The sequence below is a fragment of the Sapajus apella genome, unplaced genomic scaffold, assembly GCF_009761245.1.
Source record: "Sapajus apella isolate SASKATOON/1434 unplaced genomic scaffold, GSC_monkey_1.0 scaffold54, whole genome shotgun sequence".
Taxonomy (NCBI): domain Eukaryota; kingdom Metazoa; phylum Chordata; class Mammalia; order Primates; family Cebidae; genus Sapajus; species Sapajus apella.
The window spans coordinates 6,749,481-6,773,866 of record NW_022436994.1 but is presented as its reverse complement, the minus strand read 5'-3'; the positions used below and the strand labels follow the sequence as shown (position 1 = coordinate 6,773,866).

General features: G+C 42.3%; 1 protein-coding gene across 1 annotated transcript in view; it reads left to right on the top strand.

Annotated features, from left to right (window-relative positions):
- The window catches only part of ABCA13 (ATP binding cassette subfamily A member 13), a 424,450-nt gene that overhangs the window by 206,828 nt on the left and 193,236 nt on the right, over nucleotides 1-24,386 (top strand). The window contains 4 exon segments of the mRNA XM_032244250.1: nucleotides 1,988-2,125; nucleotides 3,173-3,353; nucleotides 6,339-6,557; nucleotides 18,678-18,874. Of these exon segments, the coding sequence (XP_032100141.1) occupies nucleotides 1,988-2,125; nucleotides 3,173-3,353; nucleotides 6,339-6,557; nucleotides 18,678-18,874 (735 nt within the window).

Below are 24,386 nucleotides of genomic sequence, written 5' to 3'. Positions count from 1 at the left end.
TTTTTGACCTTTTAATAATAGCCATTCTGACTGGTGTGAGATAATAGCTTATTGTGGTTTTGATTTACATTTCTCTAGTGATCAATGATAGTGAGGCTTTTTTTGTATGATTGTTGGCCCCACGTATATTTTCTTTTGAGAAGTGTCTGTTCATGTCCTTTGCCCACTTTCTAATGGAATGTTTGTATTTTACTTAATTTAAGTTTCTTACAGATGCTAGATAATTAGAGTTTTGTCAGATTCATAGTTAAGCATTCCTATACAGCAACAACAGTCAAGCCCAGAGTGAATTCAGTAACAAACTCCAATTCGTAATTCACACACACCCACACACACACACACACACACAAAATACCTAGGAATACAGCTAACACAAGAGGTGAAAGATCTCTACAAGGAGAACTACAAACCACTGCTCAAAGAAATCAGAGATGACAAGAACAAATGGAAAAGCATTCCATGCTCATGGATAGGAAGAATCAATATCATTAAAATGGCCATACTGCCCAAAGCAATTTGTAGATTTAATACTATTCTCATGAAAATACCATTAATATTCTTCACAGAACTAGTAAAAAATGTTTTAAAATTCCTATGGCATCAAAAAAGAGCCCTCCTGAGCAAAAGAACAAAGCTGAAGGCATCACACTACCTGACTTCAAACAATACTACAGAACTACAGTAACCATAACAGCATGGTTCTAGTACTAGAACAGACACCTAGACCAACAGAACAGAATAGAGAACCCAGAAATGAGAACACCTACAACTCTCTAATCTTAAACACACCTGAGAAAACAAGCAATGGGGAAAGGATTTTCTATTTAGCAAATGGTGTGGGGCTAACTGGCTAGCCATATGCAGAAAATTGAAACTGAACCCCTTCCATATTACCTTATACAAAAATTAACTCAAGAGGTATTAAAGACTTAAATGTAAAATTCAAAACTATAAAAACCCTGGAAGACAACCTAGTCAATGCCATTCAGGACATAGTCACGGACAAAGATTTCATGAGAAAGATGCCAAAAGCAATTGCAACAAAAGCAAAAATTGACACATGGGATCTAACTAAACTGAAGAGCTTCTGCACATCAAAGGAAACTGTCGACAGAATAAACAGGCAATGTACAGAATGGGAGAAAAATTTTGCAAACCTTCCATTTACTTTCAAAAGGTAATGGATACATCTGCTCTCCTTTGAGTACATGAACATCTCTTTCTAATTTTCAGATTAGGCAGTGTGAGGGCTTGCGTATCTCTCTTCTGCTTGATGATCAAAGTACTATAATAGTCTTTATATAGGCCTTTAAAATTCTAATCAGTTATAGAATTTAGGCCTTTAGGTAAGTTGCATTCATCAAACTTAAGCTAGAATGGATGTGTTCAAAGAAAATTGGGAAGTGTTAATAATTAAATCCCCTTTCATTTCAACATGCAATGAGGGCAAAGTGACTGTTAAATGGGCTGAAATGAATTTGGAGAATACTTTTGAAGAATGGTAATATGTTTCATATGGAAATGTTAGCATTATAAATTATTCTTCTTTGTGGAAGTTTCAATTGATTAATCCCCTCATGCACTTACCCCATGTTCTTCCTCTTGTCTAGGAATTCACATCAGAAATAGATAAAAGAACAATCACAAAATAGAGGAGCAGTGTGGGGTAGGGTGGGACTTTACTCTGGGGAATATTCAGCAATTGTCCAAAAAGTGTTTATTTAACCCCTACTGTAAAGGCCTCTTGGGGCAAGTGGATGAGAGGTGATTTTAGTACGTGGCCTTGGATCAGGCCGAGAAGGGAGAGTTACGGCTTCACTGCAAAGCTAATAGCTATGCCCTGGGATATCACTTTTTTGTATATGGGACATATATTAAAAATATTAACATGGAATGATACTTTATATTAATTACTTAAGATATTCTAAAACAGAACCTTCATCTAAATAGAAAAATTAAAACTAATTTTAATTGTCTCATTTTTTAGGAACATTTGGTCTACGGAAACCATGGTATTTCCCCTTTACTGCCTCATATTGGAAGAGTGTGGGTGTCTTGGTGGAGAAAAGGCAACGCTCTCTAAGTTCTAGTCTGTTCTTCTTCAATGAGAACTTTGACAGTAAAGGTTTGTAAGGAGTAGAATTGTTACATGCATGTTTTTTTCCTCTGATCTATTTTGATTTTTTTTTTTTCTGGTCTAGCTTTTGCAAGTGTATACTGATTCCTAGAGAGACTTACATTTAGGCTGTCTTGAGCTGGGAAACAGTTATAAGGCCAAGATGTGAGGCAGTATGCCCTGACAGTGTTTGTTCTGTGAAACCCAGGAACCCCAGGGAGTTCCCATTATTTATTATTTAGCATCCTCCCCTCTATGCATTAAGTGCGTTTGTGTGTATATTACAATTTAGTAAAATTGAAGCCTTATTCCAAAAATGAATATGTGTAAGAAATAAAAGCAAAGATAGGCAGCTACCCTGTCATGCACTTTAAATTTTTAAGTGTTCTCACCCATGCCACTTTATTCAATGTTCCTGTGTGAGGGACAACATCACTGCCCCTTACAAATAGGGATTATGGTTCTCAGGAGATAGGGGCAGGACTGTCCCTGGGCCTCTGCACTCGAGTCATGGCCTATTCCTGCAGGTGCCAAAAGATGGCTTCAGAGGGGATCTCCATGGAAATAGAGATGCATCACCCAGAGATAAACGAGCTCCCACCATGATGGGTTTAGATTACAAGTCGGCACTGTAATCTAAACAATCTAATTTATTTTGCTGAATTATGAATCTTTTAGAAAATGTGGAACACAGCGACAAGCACCTATGCACTGTCACCCTCTCAGGAGACTATTTCTCATGAACATTTTATGTGTAACTATTCTGCCTGCTGTTTTTTCTCTCAGCAAACAAAAATACATGTGTGTGTTTTTATTTTTAGCTTTTTACAAAATGGTTATCATAAGTGTTCAAAACTTTGTAATCAGTGATATCACTTAATGTTTGTCATTATATAGTCTGCTTCTTGTTCTTGCTAAAGAAAGACTTTTGAGTTGGTTTGTATGCTTCACAGGGCTGGAATTTAATTTCAAAGCAGAACATTGAATTAATAAATATGGCTATTGTTTTCAGGGCTTTTGAAGTCTTTTCACAATGAATTTGCATCTCTCTCACAGGGTCATCACTGCAAAACAGAAAAGGAGAGCTTGAAGGAAGTCCCCCGGGAGTCACCCTGGTGTCTGTGACCAAGGAATATGACAGCCACAAGGTTGCAGTCCAAGACCTCAGCCTCACCTTCTACACAGACCAAATCACCGCCCTGCTGGGGACAAATGGTGCCGGGAAAACCACCATTGTGTGGGTCCCATTTTACCTTTATCAAACACTAGGCATTGGATTCTTAAAATTTCAGTTTACCTGTGAGACAGAAGGTTTGATTTCTTTTCCTTTTTTAAAAATGTTGAGTCTCAGTGCAGAGTTTAGAGACACAGGAGAAAGGCAGAGCCCCTCATGAGTGCCCACGTGAGGGAAGCCCTGTGTCCTCAGTCGCACAGGTGCACTTTAGGTCTGGGCTCCAGTCAAAGAGTTAGGGGTGAACGGGTTTTTAAAAGTCTTTCTTCTATTTTCTACAAATAATTTACCATGTTGTACTTTAGTCTCTGTAAGTCCTTTGACACTTTTGGTGTTTGTCTTACTAAGTATAATCTTGCTTGCACATCTATAGGAAGAGGAATATCACAGTGGTATTTGCAAACTTTTTAAACCCCTGACTATTCTTCTTTTCCATGTTCTCATTTTTGTGTGTTTCTTTTCTTGTTAAGGGTGAATGTTTGGTTTAGGATCCAATGGCTCTAGATTTGATTAAAGAATCAAATCATGTGCTCCCAGAGAAATAAGGAATTCAAACATTCACAGCCTTGGGCTGGCTGTGGAAGTGGAGGTTTAAGGTTAAACTACTGAAATTATGAAATATCTCTTTTGAACTAATTACTTACTCTTTTGTTCTTTTCTCACGAAATATGTAGCATTAAAGTGTGAATTGTTAAAACGGTGAAAAGGGTTTTGCCTCAAACTTAATAACAAAGGTAGAACAATAACACATGAAACTTCAGAAATCTCATATTGAAAAAATAGAAAGAATATGGACTGTTTTTATTTGTTCCTTGGATACAGAAATGGACCTGGAAATGAGTCTGAGTATTTTCTTGTGTGTTTGAAAATTGGGAAACCACAAGTTACACAGATATGACTCATCCAGTCAGCTCCTCTAACTTTGCTTTCACTAAGACACATTTCTTGCAAGGAAAACCTGAGCTGCTTGTTAAGCGGAATGATGAGAATTACATCTGGAGTTTCTCGATGATTTAAGGTTCAATGTCTGCATTGCTTTTAGTGTACATTTGTAGTACATTTTGAGTCATCCTAAGCAGCTGCCTCCACCTGGCAATTCTTAGATGAAAGGCTGAGAGGTCAAAGACAGGGTCTTCACTATTTAAAATAATAATCTTTGAGATTTCCAGGGAATGTGTGTAAACTATTCTACAGCATCCCCCAGAGAGGTTTGAAAATAATATAGCAAAGAGTTGATAAGTTCATTGAGGTCTAATTTTTGTGCAGTAAACAGTATCTTTTGATGTGTACAGTTTGATGAGTTTTGACACACTTGGTTAGCACTGGAACAAGCACCACAAATACAGAACCGCTCCAAGGCTTCCTGTGCTCTCCTTTGACCCTGGCCTTCACTTGACCACTGACCTGCTCTTTGTCACTATAAACTAATTTACTTATTCTAGAATTTCATGTAAATGGGATCATGTCTGGCTTCTTGTACTCAGCAGACTGTTTGCAGAACCAGGAATGGTGGTGGTGGGCCAGTAGCCTGCTCCTTGGGACAGCTGAGTGGTATCTGCTAGATGGAGGCACCCCATTTTCTTTATGTTTTCATATGTGGGTTGCCGTTGAGGTTGTTTCTCTTTGTCAGTGATTATGAAGGCAGCTGCCGTGAACATTTGTGCATACAGCTTTGTGTAGGCACACATTTCATCTCTCATATGTAAATACTAAGGAGTCGATTTGCTAGGTCTTCTGGTAGGGGCATGTTCAACTTTTCAGAAATAAGAAACCAATTTAAAACTTAAATAATAAACTTCCTGAAACAAGGAAGCAGAACCAGGCAATTCTCAGGCTTCTGCTGGTAAAGTCAGACGTGTGAGCTTGTGGTGGCAGGCTTACTTGAGTTCTTGTTGTTGTTGTTGTTTTTTGAGATGGAGTTTCGCTCTTGTTACCCAGGCTGGAGTGCAATGGCCCGATCTTGGCTCACTGCAACCTCCGCCTCCTGGGTTCAAGCAATTCTCCTGCCTCAGCCTCCCAAGTAGCTGGGACTACAGGCGTGTGCCACCATGCCCGGCTAATTTTTGTATTTCTAGTAGAGACGGGGTTTCACCATGTTGACCAGAATGGTCTCCATATCTTGACCTTGTGATCCACCCGCCTCAGCCACCCAAAGTGCTGGGATTACAGGCATGCGCCACTGCGACCAACTGAATTCTTGTTATAGCACACACAGACTATCATGGTAGGAGTAGAAGGAAGACTGGCTCCAGGGTTGGGGGCTAGTTTCACATGTCTGTTTTGCTTATATTTAATGATGAGGATTTAGGTAAATGTGTCAATTCTTTAGCAGGTTTTCTCATCTGTAAAAAGTTGAATGTTATCATCTTAAAGTCTCATATAACAACAATGCTCTATGATCACCGTTCAGACTTACAATGGTTCAATTTAATGATATTTTGACTTTATGATGGTGTGAAAGTGATACATTAGGTAGAATCTATAGTTTGAGGACTCATACAGCGATTCTCCTTTTTACTTTCAGTATAATATTCAATAAATTATAAGAGATATTGAACACCTTATTATAAAATATGCTTTGTGTTAGATGATTTTGCCCAGATGTAGGCTAATGTAAATGTTTTGGAGACATTTAAGGTAGGCTAGACTAAGATGTGATGTTAGGTAGATTAGATGTATTAAATGCATTTTTGACTTACAATATTTTCAACTTTTGATGGGTTTACTGGTATATAACCTGATCAAAAGTCAAGGAGCATTTGTATTTAATGTGGAAACATAAACATTATGTTAAGCTCTCACATTTTCAAGATCAACCAGCCAACATGCCCTCAAGCTCCTCACACCTTTTAACTGATTGTGTAAAAACCAGATCAGCAGAGGGTGAGTGCTCTTGGAAGGAGGCATGTGTCATCCTGGAGCTGACTGGATTGCTGACGTTCAGAGTATCAGCAGCACGTGTTCCCTAGGCTGACTTATTTTCTCTGGCAGATCCATGTTGATGGGGCTCTACCCTCCCACTTCTGGGACCATCATCATCAATGGCAAAAACCTGCAGACAGACCTGTCGAAGATCAGAATGGAGCTGGGTGTGTGTCCGCAGCAGGACATCCTGTTGGACAACCTCACCGTCCGGGAACATCTGCTGCTCTTTGCTTCCATAAAGGCCCCGCAGTGGACCAAGAAGGAGCTGCATCAGCAAATCAATCGGTTAGTAAACAGTTGTCTTTCTGCTTCTCCTGCCTCTGCCCATTGTGTAAGGAAGTGAAGGAACTAGAAAGAGACACTTTAAAAAAATTTAATCACCGGTGTTCACATTTATAAGAGGAAATAATTAGCAAATCATTGTTAACTATGGAATTATGACACAGCCACCAACAGTGGGAATGGCAGAAAAGACTTCTGTGGAAAGATATTGAATTTGATTTGATTTGTCTTTGAAGTGGGGAAGAGATGAGCACATGTAAACACAGAGGCTGTTGGTGGAAACTTCCTGTGTCTGGGGCAGAAGGTCCCTATGGGTGTCCTGAAATGAAAAAAATTCAAAGGCAGCAGGAAAACTGTTTATCAAGAAGCAGATTAGCCTGCCTTCTCTCTTCTTGATCCCTGGCTTTTCCTCAACTCCTTCCTTCCTTCCTGTCACACACACAGAAAAAGATTAAGAAAAAAGAGCCTTATTAGTCATGCTGAGGAGTTTGAACTTCACTGAGCAAGTAGGTGTTCATGAGTGGGGGATTTTGATTAGCTTGATATCTGGAAGATCTCTCCTGCCAGACCATAGCAGGTGCCAGGGGAGAGATTAGATACCGAGCGGCCACTGTAGGCAAGAGGTGGGGACAGCCTGATTTATGGCCATGCCACAGGGGTGCATGGTCGAGGAAGGCCTGTACTGGAAGATGATTCAAATTTAGAAGAATCAGGTCGTGCTGACTAACTGGTTGTACAAGGGAGCAGTGAAGTCCAGGTAGGGCCATGAAGAATGGGGAGGATATTGGTTGGTCCGTATGGAGGGCTGAAGCCTATATCAAAATGGAATAGCAGGAGGAAGATCTAGAGTTGAGAACACCTGGGGAGAGGTGAAACAGAGGTAGGGTATCCAGGATGGGAAGCAAGGCAAAAGCAAGGCAATGTCCCTTGTCTCATTGGACACTGATAGAAGTTTAGACCAGAGGGAAAGGGGAGAGACAGCAGGTTCCTGATTAGAGAACAAAGTGGTGTTTGAGGGTGATGACCATGGAAGCATGGATTGGAGGGGTAAGTGGAGGAATGAAAGTCAAGGAGAGTAGCTGGGGATGGAAACATTAATCCAGTGGTGGGATCGTTGATTCAGCAAACAGTGATAGTTAAGTGTGCAGGCCATCTGTCCTGTGCTGGGCTCTGTCCCCTCAGGAAGATGCATGGCTCTGGCCTCCTGGGGCTAGTGCTTCATCCTTGGCTATTTCAATGGATGGACTTTGCAAAAGAGAACATCAACCAGGGCATGTGTGTGGGGAAGAGGCCCTTGGAGGCAAGTGTGTAAGTGTAACTGGAAATGGATTGCACATCCCTAAGAAGAAAATGTGAATGTAATGAGTTCTTACACATTATTGTTATTTTATAATATTTTTGCAAACTTTACATTTATAAATAAGTATTTACAATCTGCATTTAATTAAGGCGAAAGAGCACAGGGTTTTGGTTGTTCTTTTGTATGGTGTAACCTTATTTCTTCATCACGTTTTCCATTATATGCTTCAGGATGGTGGTGTTTCTAGCCCCAGAACACTGAGACAAAGAGGAAGGAGTTTTAAAGTTGTCACACATTCCATGTGCCTTTGGCTGTATGTCCAGAGACCAAGCAAAACATTTGCAATGAGAGCTCCACTCCACCCTTCCTTTTGCTTGGCCTCGCCACCTGCCATTTGCTTCTCCATCCCTGCAGTTGCAGGTCACCCCTGCGTCATGCCTCTGCGGAGATGCCCGGGCTGCAGCTGGCCTTCCTGCTTGCTGACAACTTCTCCCTTTTCCTCCAGCCCCTTTGGGTCACTTCTGCAAAGCTTATCTTGCCCCCAAACCCAACCCCCAGATGCTCTTTGCAGATCATTGTCTAGCTTCCGGATGTCCCCTGCTTTCAGCCCTCCACATGGAGTGTGCCTTAGAATGTACCTGGGTCCTGGCCCTTCCCTGCCCACGACCCTTCAAGGACTCACCACATCACCCGAGGTACGATCTAAAGGCTCTGGGGGCCTACAATTGTGTAATTTATATTCTTGTGCCTGTTGTCCCAGATTTATTGAGTGCCCCCTTCCAACTCAAAACCCTCCCCTTTTGGATTATACATTTATAAGGACCTACCAGCCTCTCTTGCTTCACCTCAGCCTTCATTGTGTGGTGCCAGCCGCACTGGTCTCATGGCGGCTCCCTGAGCACACTCAACAGGCCCTTTGCTGCATTCGTGCTCACTTGCACAGCCTGCCTCACTGCCGTCCTGGCTCTTCCCAGACACCATCTTACCAGAGCAGACTTCCTGAGCGTTCTGTCCAAAATACCCTTCCACTCACCCTCCTGAGCCCCCTCTGTTTCTCTGGCTTTTATTTACAGTATTTATCACTACATGACATGCTCTGTGTATTCATCTTCTGTTGCTTTCCACCAGATAGCAAACCCCTTGACTACAGGAACGTAGTCTGCTTGGTTCACTGTAGTATAACTGTTTTTCTTTTGTCAATTTTTATTTTCTTATTTTATTTTTCATAAGTTATTGTGGTACAGGTAGTATTTGGTTATATGAGTAGTTCCTTAGCGGTGATTTATGAGATTTTGGTGCATTCATCACCCAAGCAGTATACACTGCAGCATATTTGTAGTCTTTTATCCCTCAACCCTCCTCACTCTTCCCCCAAGTCTCCAGAGTCCACTGTATCACTCTTATACCTTTGTGTCCTTATAGCTTAGCTCCCGCATATCAGTGAGAACGTACGATGTTTGGTTTTCCATTCCTGAGTTACTTCACTTAGAATAATAGTCTCCAGTCTCATCCAGGTCACTGGATGAGCAAATGCTGTTAAGTCATTCCTTTTTATGGCTGAGTAGTTGAATAACTGGATTAATGAATGAATAATGCTATTTTCCTACTAAAATCCCTCCATGCCATCTTATCCTCTGAGATAAGATTCCTTTAGCTTGGGTATATAAGGAACTCCCCATCTTTCTTCATCCTAATTTTCTAGCCTTTCATCCTAGCGCTCCTGATTCATTCCACACATTTTATTTATTCAACCAATGTTCAGCAATGTCTGAGTTTGCTAGAGCTGCCAAAACAAAATGCACAGAATAGGTGACTTGAAGAACAGAAATTTATTTTCTCATGGTCCTGAAGGATAGAAGACAAAGATGAAAACATCATCAGGGTGGGTTTCCCCTGAGGCCTCTCTCCTTGACATGTAGACAGTTGTCTTCTCCCTGTGCCTGCACGTGGCCTTTTCCCTCTGTGGTGTCTGTTTCCCAATCCCTTCTTATAAGGACATCAGTCATACTAGATGAGGCCCCACCCTAACTGTCTAATTTGACATAATTTTCTTTGGAAAGACCCTATCTCCAATCTCATTATAGGGTACTAGGGGTTGGGACTTCAACATAGGAATTTTGGTGAGACACAATTTATCCCATCACAATATGTGGTTGGGTTCTAGGAAACAAAGATGCAGCAGTCCCTGCTCTTGAGTTCAGAGAGAAATCTCAGTGCAAACAGTGAAGCTGAATGAACTCTACTGGGGGGTGTGTGAAGTGGGTGCAGGGGTCAGCTGCCCCTGATATTATGGTGAGGGGTCATAGCAGAGGTAGTGATTGAGCAGCAGGCTGCAGGATGAATAAAGATGACCTGAGGGTGACTGCAGTGGGTGGGCTGCAATATGTTACAGCATGTGCAGCTTAGAGGGACCACCGGCCTCCCTCTTGCAGGCACAGGGCAGGCTGGAGAAGCTGGAGCACATTACAGAAGCTTCCTAAGCCTTGCAAGATTTTAGGTTTTGTGCTGTAGGCTGTCCATGGGCCTGAGGCCTCTGGAGAGTGCAGAGCACTTGGTACAATGGCAGCCCAGTGGTGGGTCACATGCTCTCTACAGTGGCAGGTGGAGGATTGGGTGGGCTGGGGTGAGCCCAAGTCGTGAGGAGAGCTGGGGGCTCCTGTATTAAGAACAGATTAGGCCAGGAGATGTCCAGGAGGGTGAGAAGAAAGGAGAGATGCAGACCCAATGGGGAATAAGAGAGGAGAGGGCGTCCATGGCAATCCCTAGGTGTCTGGCTCAGGCAAGCACAGGTTTTTCAACATACAGTTGATTCTTGAACAACACCGGTTTGAACCCTGAAAGTCTTACTTATATTCAAATGTTTCCAATACAAGTAACACCCAGTGCACCTACCTCTTCTGCTCCCCTTCTATCTCCTCCGCCTGTCCTGCCTCAATCACCTTTGAAATAGCAAGACCAGCTCTCCCCTTCCTCCTCCTCCTCAGCCTACTCAATGTGAAGATGACAAGGATAAAAACCTTTATGATGATCTACTTCCAGTTAGAAAATAGTAAATATAGTTTTTTTTCTTTCTGCTTTTTAAAATAACTTTTTCTCTAGTTTGCCTCATTGGAAGCATGCAGTATGTAACGCATGTAACCACCAAAGAGGTGTCCACTGACTTTTTACTTTATTGGTAAGGCTTCCAGACAACAGTAGAATATTAGTAGGTAAATTTTGGGGAGTTGAAAGGCATACACAGATTTTTGACTGTGTACAGTGTGGTCCTCCGAGTCCCTGCATTGTTCAAGGGTCAGCTGTGTGTATAGAGAGAGCCTATTTGAGAAGTGGGGAGAAGGAAATGATGAGTTTGTCTTAGAGATGTGAGTTTAAGGAGCCTGGAGGTATCTGATGCTGAGACCAGCTGTGGTACTAGACTCCCGCCAGGGCACTGCAGCCTGTGCTCCTGCCTATGCTGGCTTTTCTTATCCATTGTCCTCTCCTCTACTGTTACCTCAGTTTCCTTGGTGTGCCCAAATCCTGATATCCTTCAAGGACCAGATCCCTTCCCACCATGGCCTTGGGATGTTGTGCAGGCCATGTGGGCCAGGGCAGGAAAGAAGCACCCTGTGAGCTCTCTCAGATGGCCAAAGGGGCCTTCTGTTTTTAGCCTCACCTCTGCAAGGGCTACCTATGTTGTATAAATTAAGACTTTCATTTGTTTAACACCTTTTTTGTGCCAGCCACTACTGTGGATATGTGGCAGGAACTTACATGTATGGTCTCATTCAAGTGTCTTTTCCCTGGGATACAGGAAGGGCAGAGGCTCTGAGAGATGGTGCCATGCCGTTCATAGAGGGAAGCCAGGCTCTGACTCAGGACTCTCAGATACAAAGTGCCTTCTGCTGCCTTTCCTTCAAGCTGGCCACTGTGCTGTAGCATGTGGGCATGGCCTCTGGGAAAACAAGACTGGCGGGGGGAGAGAGGGTGGATTCTCTAGCACATTTCTACTGTTGATGCCCTAATGGGAGTATGGACACCCATGGGGGATTCCAGGAGTCTGAGAAGTGAAGGTGATTTGTTAACAGTTGCTCTCCCTGGGGCTAGAGAATGCAGTAGCCTTAAAATGTACTCTCAGAACCTGGAAGGCAGGGTAGGTGGGTCACTAGCACCCCACAGTGAGGAATGTATGGATAAAGCATCCCTGGTGCATTGTGGAACCTGCCTCTGGAACATTTCTTTTGAAGGAGTCTCACCTGAGTAAGGGCAGATTGCACACAGGAGATCCTAGAGGGCCGAAGTGAGGCAGTATTACGGACATTCTCTTGGAGATACAAAACACAACAAAACAAGACCATAGACCCGGAATATGGTAGAGGCGCATATTACTCAGGGGCCAGAGTCAGAAAGCAGGGCATTGGGGAAAACTATGCCCACTTTACCCCTGAAAATATTTTAGTGGAGAGCAGCATTGGAAAATGAAAAACTGGTTCTCTAGAAATGAACCACTGCACACAGCATTGCACAGTTTTATTTTTCCCATACTTAGATAGAATCAGTATTTGTTTAGATGATCTCAAGTTAAAATTCGTGGCTGTGTTTAGAGACCAGCTATACTACATAAGTGCATCTGTAGATCAAGCCAAGTCTCCTTCTGGATAGATGCTGACACCGTGAGGGCCATGTGCAAATTAAGCTTGGACTGATGGAAAAAGTCCTTGAGGGACAGAAGTCCATTGTTAAAGTGATGGATGATACCATACATTTTATTTAAATCATCCTTTTTCTTTCATCCCCCTCAACATTCACATAATTGGCATAATCTCTACTATAGGGCATTCTCTACTGGAAGGTGGCTGGTTCATGTCTCATGCTGTCTTCAGAGAATGGCTGGAAATACTAATAGTGTTAATGACAGTGAGCAATGGGTGCACAGGTAAAATATTTAGTTTGTACTATTCTTATTCTTTAAAACCTGTCTTAAATTTGAGTGGGTACTTAATGAGAAATGGCTAGGTATATGGACTACATATTACTAGATAGCAAATTGGCTAGGTTCAACCTAATTTCTTAAAACAAGTCATAGGTCACCTACTGTAATTTTTAAAAATGTCCTTACCCTTGACCACAGTCAACTTTATTGTGATTAAGATTGGGAGCTTAAATCAAACACCTAACCATGCTACATTTGCTTCATCTTTTTTGGGTGCCAGGCAACCTTAACATTATTAGCACACAGCGTGTTACCTAGCTACAAAGCCAATTTACACAAAAGCAATCAGAATAAGATCATGTTTTAGGACAGTAGTCTTCAATTAGAGAAAGGGAAAACTGCAAACATCTGATTTAGATCCACCATGCTCCCTGTTGGTCTCCTGTATCACTGCTTGGGTTCCTTAATGTGCAGTTTCATTAAAATGTGAGTTCAAGGTAGGTGACATCCCTGCTAGAATCTTTAGAGTAAACTTGTGTCAAGATTCGGATCATTACTGTTTTGCCCTTAATTTGGCCTAGAGAAGATTAGTGTAGTCAAGAGAGGAACTTTGTCAGACCTTTAAGTCAGTGTGATGTTGTTATGTAGTTAATGTTATCACTTAGAATTCTGGAGTTCACCATGCAACTCAGGTTGGAGGCACATTTGTTTGATAGTAATGAGATCATTGAGGGCATAAGTGCAGGAAGAGTAGAAGAGGGGACAAAGCATTGATCCCTGAACACCCCAGCATGCAGTGTGTGGAGAGATGGGTTGAAACCAGTCAAGCAGACAAGAAAGAGAAACCAGTAGCAAAGGTGGAAGACAAAGAAGTAAATCAAGTTCACTAACGGTGAGGGAGTGATCAGTGCCTTAAATGCTGTTGAGCGTCAAGTAAAATGAAGACTTAAAAAATGGCCTTTGGATTTAGTGTGTAGAGGGCTCTAGTGACCTCCCGAAGAGCAATTTTAGAAGTGTGAAGAGAATGAAGGCCTTATTGGATTCAGTTAAAGAGAGAATGGAAGAAGGGAAGTTGGCAGCAGCATATCTTCTCAGGCGATTTTCTGCAAAAAAGAGCAAAGAAATATGATGATATCAAGAAGGAAAAGTGAGGTCAAGAGGAAAAATGCTCTTCTTCCATTCAAAGAATTCAAAGACAGGAATAACAGCAGCATATCTATACACGGATGAGAGTGCCCCAGTAGAGAATGGAAAATTGAGTTGAGTTACAGAGAAGGTGACTTGCTGGAACACTGTTCTGTATGGGACAGGGAAAGGAATCTAGACAAGAGATAAGGGGTTGTCTCTCCTGAGAGCACAGCAGGCTCCCTTACAATAGAAAAGGCACAGGCTGAGTTGGTGAGTGTTTCCATTCAGCTTCACTGTTTTTCAAAATAAAGAGTGAATGCACAGAAGTGTCTATAAAGTTAACTAGTCAAAAGAGGATGCCTGGAATTGAGAGCCTGGAGGAGCTGTGGTTGTAAGAAATTACAAGATCCAGGATGTATTACGGCTGTCAGTAAATGGGATTGGTGGAGTAAAGGAAGGATATGCTACATCAAATACAAATCAACTCTAAGAACAATGACAAGGGTAGGGCTGAAGAAAGAGTGCACAAGAGCAGACTCAGGGATTGGTAGATGACAACAGTGACACCACTACCCAACAGTGGATGATATGCTCAGATGACCTGACATGCAAGGCTAGGGGCTTTAACAGAGGTGGGGAAGACCACAGTGAGACAAAAAGAGTCACCTGCCCCTCATGGAGACTCAGTGAAGGAAAGAACCAGCAGCTATAGAACAGGATTTACAATGGGTATGTGTTCTGGCTCTAGCCTCTCTCTCCTGTCTTGTCTGAGGTTATTGTATGGTTTTCCCTGTACTTCAAGGACAGAATCTCTTTGTTTTTTGCATATGCTGTTCTTTCTCCCCCCAGGTCCCGGCAAATGCTTTTCTTTTTTTCCAGAATATACTGTTCAAGCATCCCCACTTCACTTGCTCTCACTACCCATCTGACTGATTTCATTTGCCAGTTTCTCTGGAGTCAGAGGGAATCCCCATAGCATCTGGGACTTTATCATCACCCTACTTATATTTTTATTATAATTTCTTGCCTGTCTTTTCCACTAGACCTTGAGTTTCTTGAATCAAGAATAAGATTCGATTTATTTCTTTATACCTAGCAGATGGCAGGTACCAGGCATTGTAGGGGTTCAGTAAGCATTCCTTGAATAAATGAATGGATGATTAAAGAGCAGCATCTCAAACACGTTCTCTGGTGCCTAATTGGGACTTAATAGGAGAAAATATCTTTTCCTCCTTTCCCTGCTGCCTAGCAATGTTCTCAATTAGAGGATTATCCTGTCCTTTTGAGAAGGAATTTGGAAATGTAACTTTGCAAAATTATTCGCTACTTTTTGGTATGTATAAGATCAATAACTAGAAAAACACTAGCCTCTGAATAACTTTCAAATTAAAAAAAATTCAACAGGTTAAAAACTTCTGACAGTGTTTACAAATTGCTGTCTTCTTTAATTTTTAAGTGTGCTCTAAGCATCTGAACGATGCCCAGAAGCCAGCAGAGTGGAAATGGCTGGGTTTTGCAATGGGGTTCTCTCCCTGCTGCAATGATGGGTGTTCAGACATTGTTGTACTGGCCCTGCCAATGTATCAGTGGCTTGGAGTCCTAGGAATGTGTTATTCTATGCAAAATAAGCCAAGGACTTTTACTTGCATTGACCTTCGTGGATATTATATTCACTGATTAAAATGCTATGAGTGCCAATTATCTTCAGCCTCCATGTCTGGTTCTGGGAAAACAGACCTAATAAGACAAAGGGCTTGTTCTTGGGAAACCCCAAGTCCATGTGAGGAGTGACACACTCAGCGGGCATATGATGCATGTCACAGGGACCCAGTGGATTTCAGTGTTTATTCTGGCTTCAGACTGCTAGTGTTTGAATGCAACTCCTCCACTTAGAGAGGTTTTTACAATATATATTATCTCTCTCTTGGGTTTTCCAAATATAATGTGGTCCTAATAACAAGAAGACCTTCAATTGGAGGTTATGTGGGTTATACTAATGTATATACTCAAAGCACTTAGAATAGTACCTATTGTGTAGATATATGTCTAATAAATGTTAAATATGATTATCCAGGCCAGGAGCTAACATTTAAACAATAAAATAAAAAAGTGGAATTTCCTCTGTGGGAAAGAGATTATGAAATGAATGAATGATATTCTGTAAAATAATATATTCTATGATATTGTTGTGATGTGATAGAAGGCTCTACTTTAAGCTGGACCTTTCCAAGACCAATAACTCACCATCTCCTGTGAGCTCCTCACAGCACTTTGTTTATATGTCATCTGTAACATTTCTCTCATGTGTCCTAATCGGATATATACACATGATTTCTCTACAAAACTCTTATTTCCTGCAGAAGGACCTGTGCTTTGTTGCTCTTTGATGCCCCTACCCTTATATGCGATATGCAACCAGCATCTTTGATGCTATAGACCATTTGTGCAATCTTGCAAGAACTTATAAAATACATGTGAATGAAATAGGCTCATCATCACTCCTACACCTATCATTATTACTTACCACTCTTGGTTTCAGGAATCTTAAAAACCACACACATAAACATACAAAAGATTGGGAGCAAAGTTGTCCATAAAATGTATTGTATATTGAAATTCAAAGTGCATCAGAAAAACAGGCATGTACTAAAAACAGAAGTAGAAATACAGAGTGAACCAGATTGGTCAGTTGAATGTTAACCAATTGCATAAGATATAATAGACTGCAGGCCCCAGCCTTTTTGCATAAATTTGATTGGAGAAGCATGGCTGGTCCTTTTTGCTTACATCTTGTTTGACACTTGTGTAGTGAAGGTTCTGTGAAGGACTGCACAGGTGGGGACAAAGTGACAGGGGGCCAAAAGCATCCCTGAGGCTCAATGCCAGGTGTATGAAAAGGAGGTGGGCTTCCAGCTTGGTTAGGGTGCACAATGAGGCAGCAGCAAAGGGCCACCCAAAGTGGTACCATAGACATCCCAAGTGCCCGAGTGGTACCCAAGGAAGGAATGAAGAAGGAGGGGTTTGGGGTTGAACATAGAAAGCTAACCAGAACATGCACGTTTGAGAACATCTGACGACTTACTGACTTGTTTTCTTGTCTGTTTGTCTTCTCTGCTGACTGATCTCTGGTTAATGTGCTAAGTTCGGCTTAATAAATCCACCTCTTCTGCTAGATCGGAATCTCGCAGCTGGAAGGGTGTTGGGAGATTGCAGGGCCTGGTGAAATGGAAACATTTGTCTTCCTCCTTCCAAAAGGGTGTTGTCCACACGGGGAACACCTGAAAAGCAGGAGCGTAAATTACTACTATAAATTTAGGTTGAGATTTAACTACCAGAAAATGCACTGTAAGACTTGGATGAAACATTAAGTGCCTAGAGTGAGCACTAAACACTAAGAAGCGGGCTTGAACTCTTTCTAGGTCAGCATGGGAAGTATTTACATGAAACATTTACTTAGTCATCAGGCAGACAATGGGATTCACCAAGTTCTTTGCATGGGATGCTGGAATGTTCCAGGTCCCAACTATTCTTGAAGCTCAACTATATGGAACCAGTCTAATCCTCCTCTGCCTGTCTAGCCTCCTCTCTCTGGCTGCAGAATGGCACCTTGACTTCAGCAGCTGGGTATCAGGAAGGCAGAAACATGCCTGCAGCTCAGGGGAGAGACTCTACTTTTGTTTGAGTAGTCAAGGGAAAGTTTCAGGAAAACATTTTTTTTTTTTTTTTTTGTGAGACAGAGTCTTGCTCTGTCACCAGGCTGGAGTGCAGTGGTGCGATCTTGGCTCACTACAACCTCCACCTCCTGGGTTCAAGCGATTCTTCCGCCTCAGCCTCCCGAGTAGCTGGGTCTACAGGCACGTGCCACCACACCCGGCTAATTTTTGTATTTTTAGTAGAGATGGGGTTTCATCGTGGCCAGGATGGTCTCAATCTCTTGGCCTCGTGATCCGCCCACCTCAGCCTCCCAAAGTGCTGGGATTACAGGCGTGAGCCACCACGCGCGGCCAGGAAAATATTGTTTAAACTGGGTCTCCAACAATGAGTAAGATGGTAAGTAGGTGATGAGGGCAGTAAGCACTCCTATAGAGTTAACAGGGCACAGTAGTGAGGGAAGTTATTTGTGAGGAAAGAGAGTAGATCCATGGAAAAGGGGTAAAGTTTCACATAGGGAAGGCTTAGTGCTGGGTATCTGAAACCTGGAACTCCCAAGACTGAATGATCCCTGCAACAGAACAGGAGACTTGTTCTTACATTATTAGCAAATGATAATTTGTACTTTGCACATGGCATTTCTTTGGAACACCTGCATTAATCAGGAAGGTGGGGTGATCCAGATTTAGTGCACAGAGGGCCAGGGAATGAAGGGCTTCTCCGGTGAGCAGTGGGACTGGGCCTGCCTTGCTTCTTTTGACCACACTGGTGCATCAGTCATTCCACTATACTCCATAACCTGTTGAGGGATGCAGGGCCTACCTTGGCAGGAGCTATGAGTGAGTTGAGAGATATGCTTCTCCAGAGAGGAGGCAGTGCAAGTATTTCCAAGCACAATTCTTGGGTATTGCTGGTCTGCATCACGGTTAGTCCCTTGGCATGATTCCATCTGAACCTGAAGAAGGTCGGTGCCGCTCTGGCGAGACTCACATGTGTGTAGCCTCCAGGCCCCCGTGATAGATTTGTGGTTTATAATGATCTCAGCCACTGTTAGTCATTATTTCTGGAGTGAAATTAGAAGCAAAGCTTTCAGGTGTTCAGGGAGAAGAGTGACATTTTCTTCTAATTTCAGAACTCTTCAGGAGGTGGGCTTAACCCAGCATCAGCACAAACAGACCCGAGCTCTGTCTGGAGGCCTGAAGAGGAAGCTCTCCATTGGCATTGCTTTCCTGGGCACATCGAGGACTGTGGTTCTGGATGAGCCCACCAGTGGGGTGGACCCTTGCTCCCGGCACAGCGTGTGGGACATCCTGCTCAAGTACCGAGAAGGTAGGCACTGGGCCTTGTTCTACCTTCTCTTCCCACGATGTTGTGCTTCAGGAAATGCATGGCTATTGTATGTTAGAACCAAGGTGTATCCCAATGAGGCTACATTATCCTTTTCAGAAAAACATAAATTTTTAGAAGTGCTTATAGGAATATATTCATTACATAACATCGCTATAGTGCTTAGAATTGCTTACTTTGTGTTTGAACTCTTAATAACAGCAATGATATCTATGTACATTATACATTATCATACATGATTTCAAGGGAAATTGTCTTCTTCTGGAAGTATAGTTTCTTAGAAGAGGCATCCCAGATTATAGGACAAGGCTTCCTTGTCTCAGATGAAGAAATGAAGGCTCAAAGAGATAGGCATGTGATTTACTCACAGCTACAGAGGCAGTTTCCTGAACCGAGAGTGGACGTTGAGCCTCTGGTTAATATTTCTCACATCTATTATTGTCTCTTACTAATTTAGGGCATTTAATGGGCAGTTACTAATTTCCAGCTTCTGATTCTTTCTGCAATCCTGATGGCTAGGAAGTGTTGCTCTACATGTTTCCTATGAGAATACTCTCTTTTGGAAAGAAACATTGCAACAGTAAAACACATCTTGGTGCTGGTAAACAAGTGTAGCAGCATCAGTGGCAGGATTAATACAGATTCTTATAAAATGTTATTTTGCTTTTTCTTTTGCCTTTTGAATATAAAACTTTCTTCTGACTTGACCCAGAGCCTCCGTTTTTTTGGAGGTGAACTAGGATTTGCAAATGAAGAAATAAAATGAAAAATAACAAGAAAGAGCCCTTCCTTTTCTTAGCATTTAGAGGGCTGAGCCCAGAAGTCTTGGACCATCAAGTTCTATCTTTGGAGTAGAAACTATACTCCAGTCTGTCACTTAAAGCTTAATCATAGGCTAGAATCAGACAGGAAAAAAATAACTAAAGAGAACATAGAAGAACAATTTGTTTCTTTCTGTCCCACAGTTTTGGTGGAATTATGGAAGGAGAAGACACAGATAGAGGTGGGGAAATTGAGCAAGCAGGTGTGGCTTTTTGTTCCATTCTGGGGTTTGGCCTGGCCTGGGCAATTGCACTAGAAAAGTGCAGGCCACATCTGTGGTGCTGGCTCCTCAATCATGGTGCAGCCACATCAGAGTTCATGAGGCTGAGTAGAATACCAGGACCCAGTGAGGCACTGAGAGCTGGGATTCCCTACATTTTCAGGCCCATGAACGTTGGCACTGAGAGGCAGGGCTTGCTAGGGATGCTGCCACAGAAGGAGGGGGCCCCTTGGAACTAGCTGGCTGGAAGCCAGGGCAGAGATGCAGCCATCTGCAGTCAGCAGGACCTACTGTGAGGCCTAGACAGCCTGAGAGCACTCTGCTCTGGCCTGACCCCTTTGGACTCAAAGCACAAATGCCAAGGTGAGGAGGAGGACAGCACCAAGTGGTCTTGTTTAGCACCCAGACACCAGAGGAGGCTGACCACATTGCACCCAAAGATTCGAACCCTTCCCCATTGCCATGAGATCACCAAGACTCCTGGCTCCATTTACCTAAGTGCCCCTTGGGGAAAGACATAGAAAGGGCAGGAATGAGACACTGACCACCACTTCAAAAGACTGATTAGATTTTGAGATGAAACAATTTAAACTGGACTAAATAATTCACCTGCTACCCTGGCTGGGGGCTGATGCAGAAGATCAGTGGGAGATAGACAAATAGATTACATTATCTCTGCAACTGTAAATTGCAGTGCAAATCAAATACTGCAAGCCCACTACTCTTGCTTAGTTTAAAAATTAGAGATGAAGTCTCAAAGGTTTAGCTGACAGAATATTTTTGTAATCAGCATAAAGGTTATTTTAGACAGAAAAATAGATACAATGAAAGTCTCAGAAATAGACAGTTTTCTTCAGTTTCTGTTGTTATAAACCAAATGTTTTCTCAGTGTTCTTCATTGTTTAGCAATGCTTTTTGTCTTTGGAGAATTTTTTGGAATAGTCCCCTTACTGATTGAAGTGCAAAATCACTAGCGTGTAAGCAATTAGATAGGCGGTATTGGAAGAAAAATGTGTTTTCAAGAATCAAAATGTATAGCCATTTCTGAAGTAGCCCAAACCTCTAGGTAATCATACAGCTCTGTGAGACAGACCTAAGGACTGTGCAGAAACAAACGTTCCCTGCTGAGAAGAAAGAACTCTTCTGGCAGAACACCAGTGCACTGGGGTCTCCGTCTACCTGGAATGTTGTGTGTGTTTCTTGCTTAGTTATGTACAGTGAGGGCTCTTGATCAGCCCTGGTTCCAGTATTTCTGTGTCTCCCATGGAAAAATAAATAAGGAAGCAAAAGATACCAGTGAAAACTGGCACATCTCAACTAAATTTCAGTCCTGGGGAATGCACTTGCTCCACAATTCCCATGTGACCCTGCAGAAATGATCAAATGCTTCTGAGCGTCAGTGCTCTCATTTGCAAACAGAGAGAGTTGTACCATCTCACAGGATGTGAGAGTGCACAGCTCGGTATCTGCCATGTGGGCGCACAATCCATGACAGGTTATCATTATTATTATTAAAATAGACAAGGGGTGAATGTGGAAGTGTAGCTTTTGGAGGAAAGGGGGCAGAACGTATCATCTGAATCAGAGAGAGAAACAGTCAAGCAGTGTCTTGGGGAAAACAGCAACGTTGCTCTTTGAAGCTGGGCGCGGTGGCTCACGCTTGTAATCCTAGCACTTTGGGAGGCTGAGGGGGCTGGATCACCTGAGGGCAGGAGTTCGGGACAAGCCTGACCAACATGGCAATATCTCATCTCTACTAAAAATACAAAAAAATTAGTTGGGTGTGGTGGTGCACACCTGCAGTCCCAGCTACTTAGGGGGCTGAGGCATGAGAATCACTTGAACCCTGGAAGTGGAGGTTGCAGTGAGCTGAGACCATGCCATTGCACTCTAGCCTGGGTGACAAAGTGAGACTCTGTCTTAAAAAAAAAAAATCAGGGAAACAAACAAACAAACAAAAACAATAAGAAATAATAATACAGCTATAAAAATAATACAAATAAAAACAATAGAGTATGACAACTATTTAAATGGTATTTACATTATATTATTAGCAGGTATTATATGTGATCTAGAGATGACTTAAAGTATATAGGAGGATGTACATAGGTTATATGCAAATACTACCCCATTTTGCAAAGGGATTTTGGTAGCTTCAGGGGTCCTTGAATCAATGCCCCACAGATACCAAGGGCTAGATGTAAGCATACATTGTGAAATGATTAAATCAAGCTAATTAACATGCCCATCACCTCACATACTTATCCATTTGTTGTTGAGAGCACTTAAGATCTAATCTCAGTAATTTTCTGGTATACAGTGCATCATTATTAACTGTAGTCACCATGCTGCACAGTAGATTATTAGAACCTATTCACTTGTGTCACTGAAACTTTGTATCCTTTAACTAACATCTCCCTCCTTCTCCCTGCTCCTTGCCCCCTGCCCGCCAGCTCCTGACAACCACCATTCTACTCTTTGCTTCTCTTTTGGGGATTTAGATTCTAGTTGACTTTTAGTTTTAGACTTCATTGTATGGGAATATATCATCTGAACTACATGATAACTCTAATCAGAGTATCTAAACCACCTTTAATCCTAGATAAGGGATTAAGCAAATTTTCTTAGCCTCAAAGGTCAACATGCAAGGAGCTTGGCCTTGGGGCTGGGGACAGGGACACATATGTGGCAAGAACTGGTCATTGTGGACCTTCAAGCTCTGTTGCTCTTGGGTCCACCTTCCATAGTTTCTTTGCAAATACATTTCTTTTAAAATGAAAGTCCTAGTCTTTTAAGGTGTCTCCTCTGTTGTTATTTTTTACTTGTATTTCGTTTTTAATTGACACATGATAATTGCATACATTGATTTATTTTTATTTTTTAACTTTCGTTTTAAATTCAGGGGTACATGTGCAGGTTTGTTCTATAGATAAACTTGTTTCACAGGGGATTATTTCATCACTCAGCTATTCAGCCTAGGACTCAATCATTATTTTTCCTGATCCTCTCCCTCCCCACTCCCTCCACCCACTGGTAGACCCCAGTGTGTGTTGTTCCCTCTATGTGTCCATGTGTTCTTATCACTTAACTCTCACTTGCAAGTGAGAACATGAGATATTTGGTTTTTTGTTCCTGCATTAGTTTGCTAAGCATGATGACCTAGAGATCCATCCATTTTCCAGTTGTGGGTTACAGTGTGATGTTTTGGCACATGAACACATTGTGTAATGATCAAATCAGGGTAATTAGTATATTCACCACCTCAGACATTTATTTGCGTAGCGTTAAAGACATGTTTAGCCTTCTCTCTTTGAAAATTAACCTTTGGAACAAGAACCAATTAATGTGTTTCTTTCTATTCAATAGAATGGAACATGTTGAATGGGGCTCAGTGAAAGCCATTGGGCAATGTCAAAGCTTAAAGCAGCAACATTGTTTAATGCAACTGAATCAACTTCACCAAAATGTCTTCTAGTTCCTCTGGCCTATGCTCTCCCATAGCTAAACCTGAGGCTTTTTCTTTCCAAGCAAAAGCCATAAAACTTGACAAGATACTAGAATGCTTCGAGAAAGCATTTGAGCTTAGTATTTGTTTCTGCCAAAAGAGGCCATGGCCACTGGGCTCCGTAATCTCTTGCCAGAAACACCCAAGTCTCCCTCCAAGTCTCCCTGGCTCCCCGTGCCTGTCACTCACAACATATTCTCCTCTCTGTGGGTCATGGCTGTCGCAAGCTTTTCCAGGGAGGCAATGCGTGTTCTGATGCTGCTACTTGGAAGATTAAATATGTGTGGTTACCTCATCCCTGATTCCAAAGGGTATCAATGCATATCATGACCATTTCAGATCTCTTTTTTGTGATTGATTTCTGCCTTGACTCAGTGCTGTGATTTTTTTATTAGATAGCAATTGCATAAAATATAGCCTTCTCCCTGCATACATCTCCCTTATCATCCAAAGGAAAATGAGGAGGGCCGGGCATGGTGGCTCATGCCTGTAATCCGAACAGTTTGGGAGGCTGAGGTGGGTGGACCACTGGAGGTCAGGAGTTCAACAGCAGCCTGGCCATCATCATGAAATCTTGTGTCTACTGAAAACACAGAAAAATAAAATTAGCCAGTCGTGGTGGCATGCACCTGTAGTCCCAGCTACTTGGGAGGCTGCTGTGGGAGAATCACTTGAACCCGGGAGGTGGAGGTTGCAGTGAGCCAAGATCATGCCACTGCACACTCCACCGTGAGTGACAGAGCAAGATTCCCTATGGAAAAAAAAAAAAGAATGAGGACTTTAGTATCTGAGGAGAGAGATGCCCACCCTGCTTTTTTTTTTTTTTTTTTTAATTTCTTGTCTCTGTTCATTCAGTGATCTGCCTCTAAGTAGGAGAGAACAGGGGGCTATGTACACGTACTCTGTGTTTTGCCCTCAGTTTTACCCTCCATGCCTGGCAGAGCACC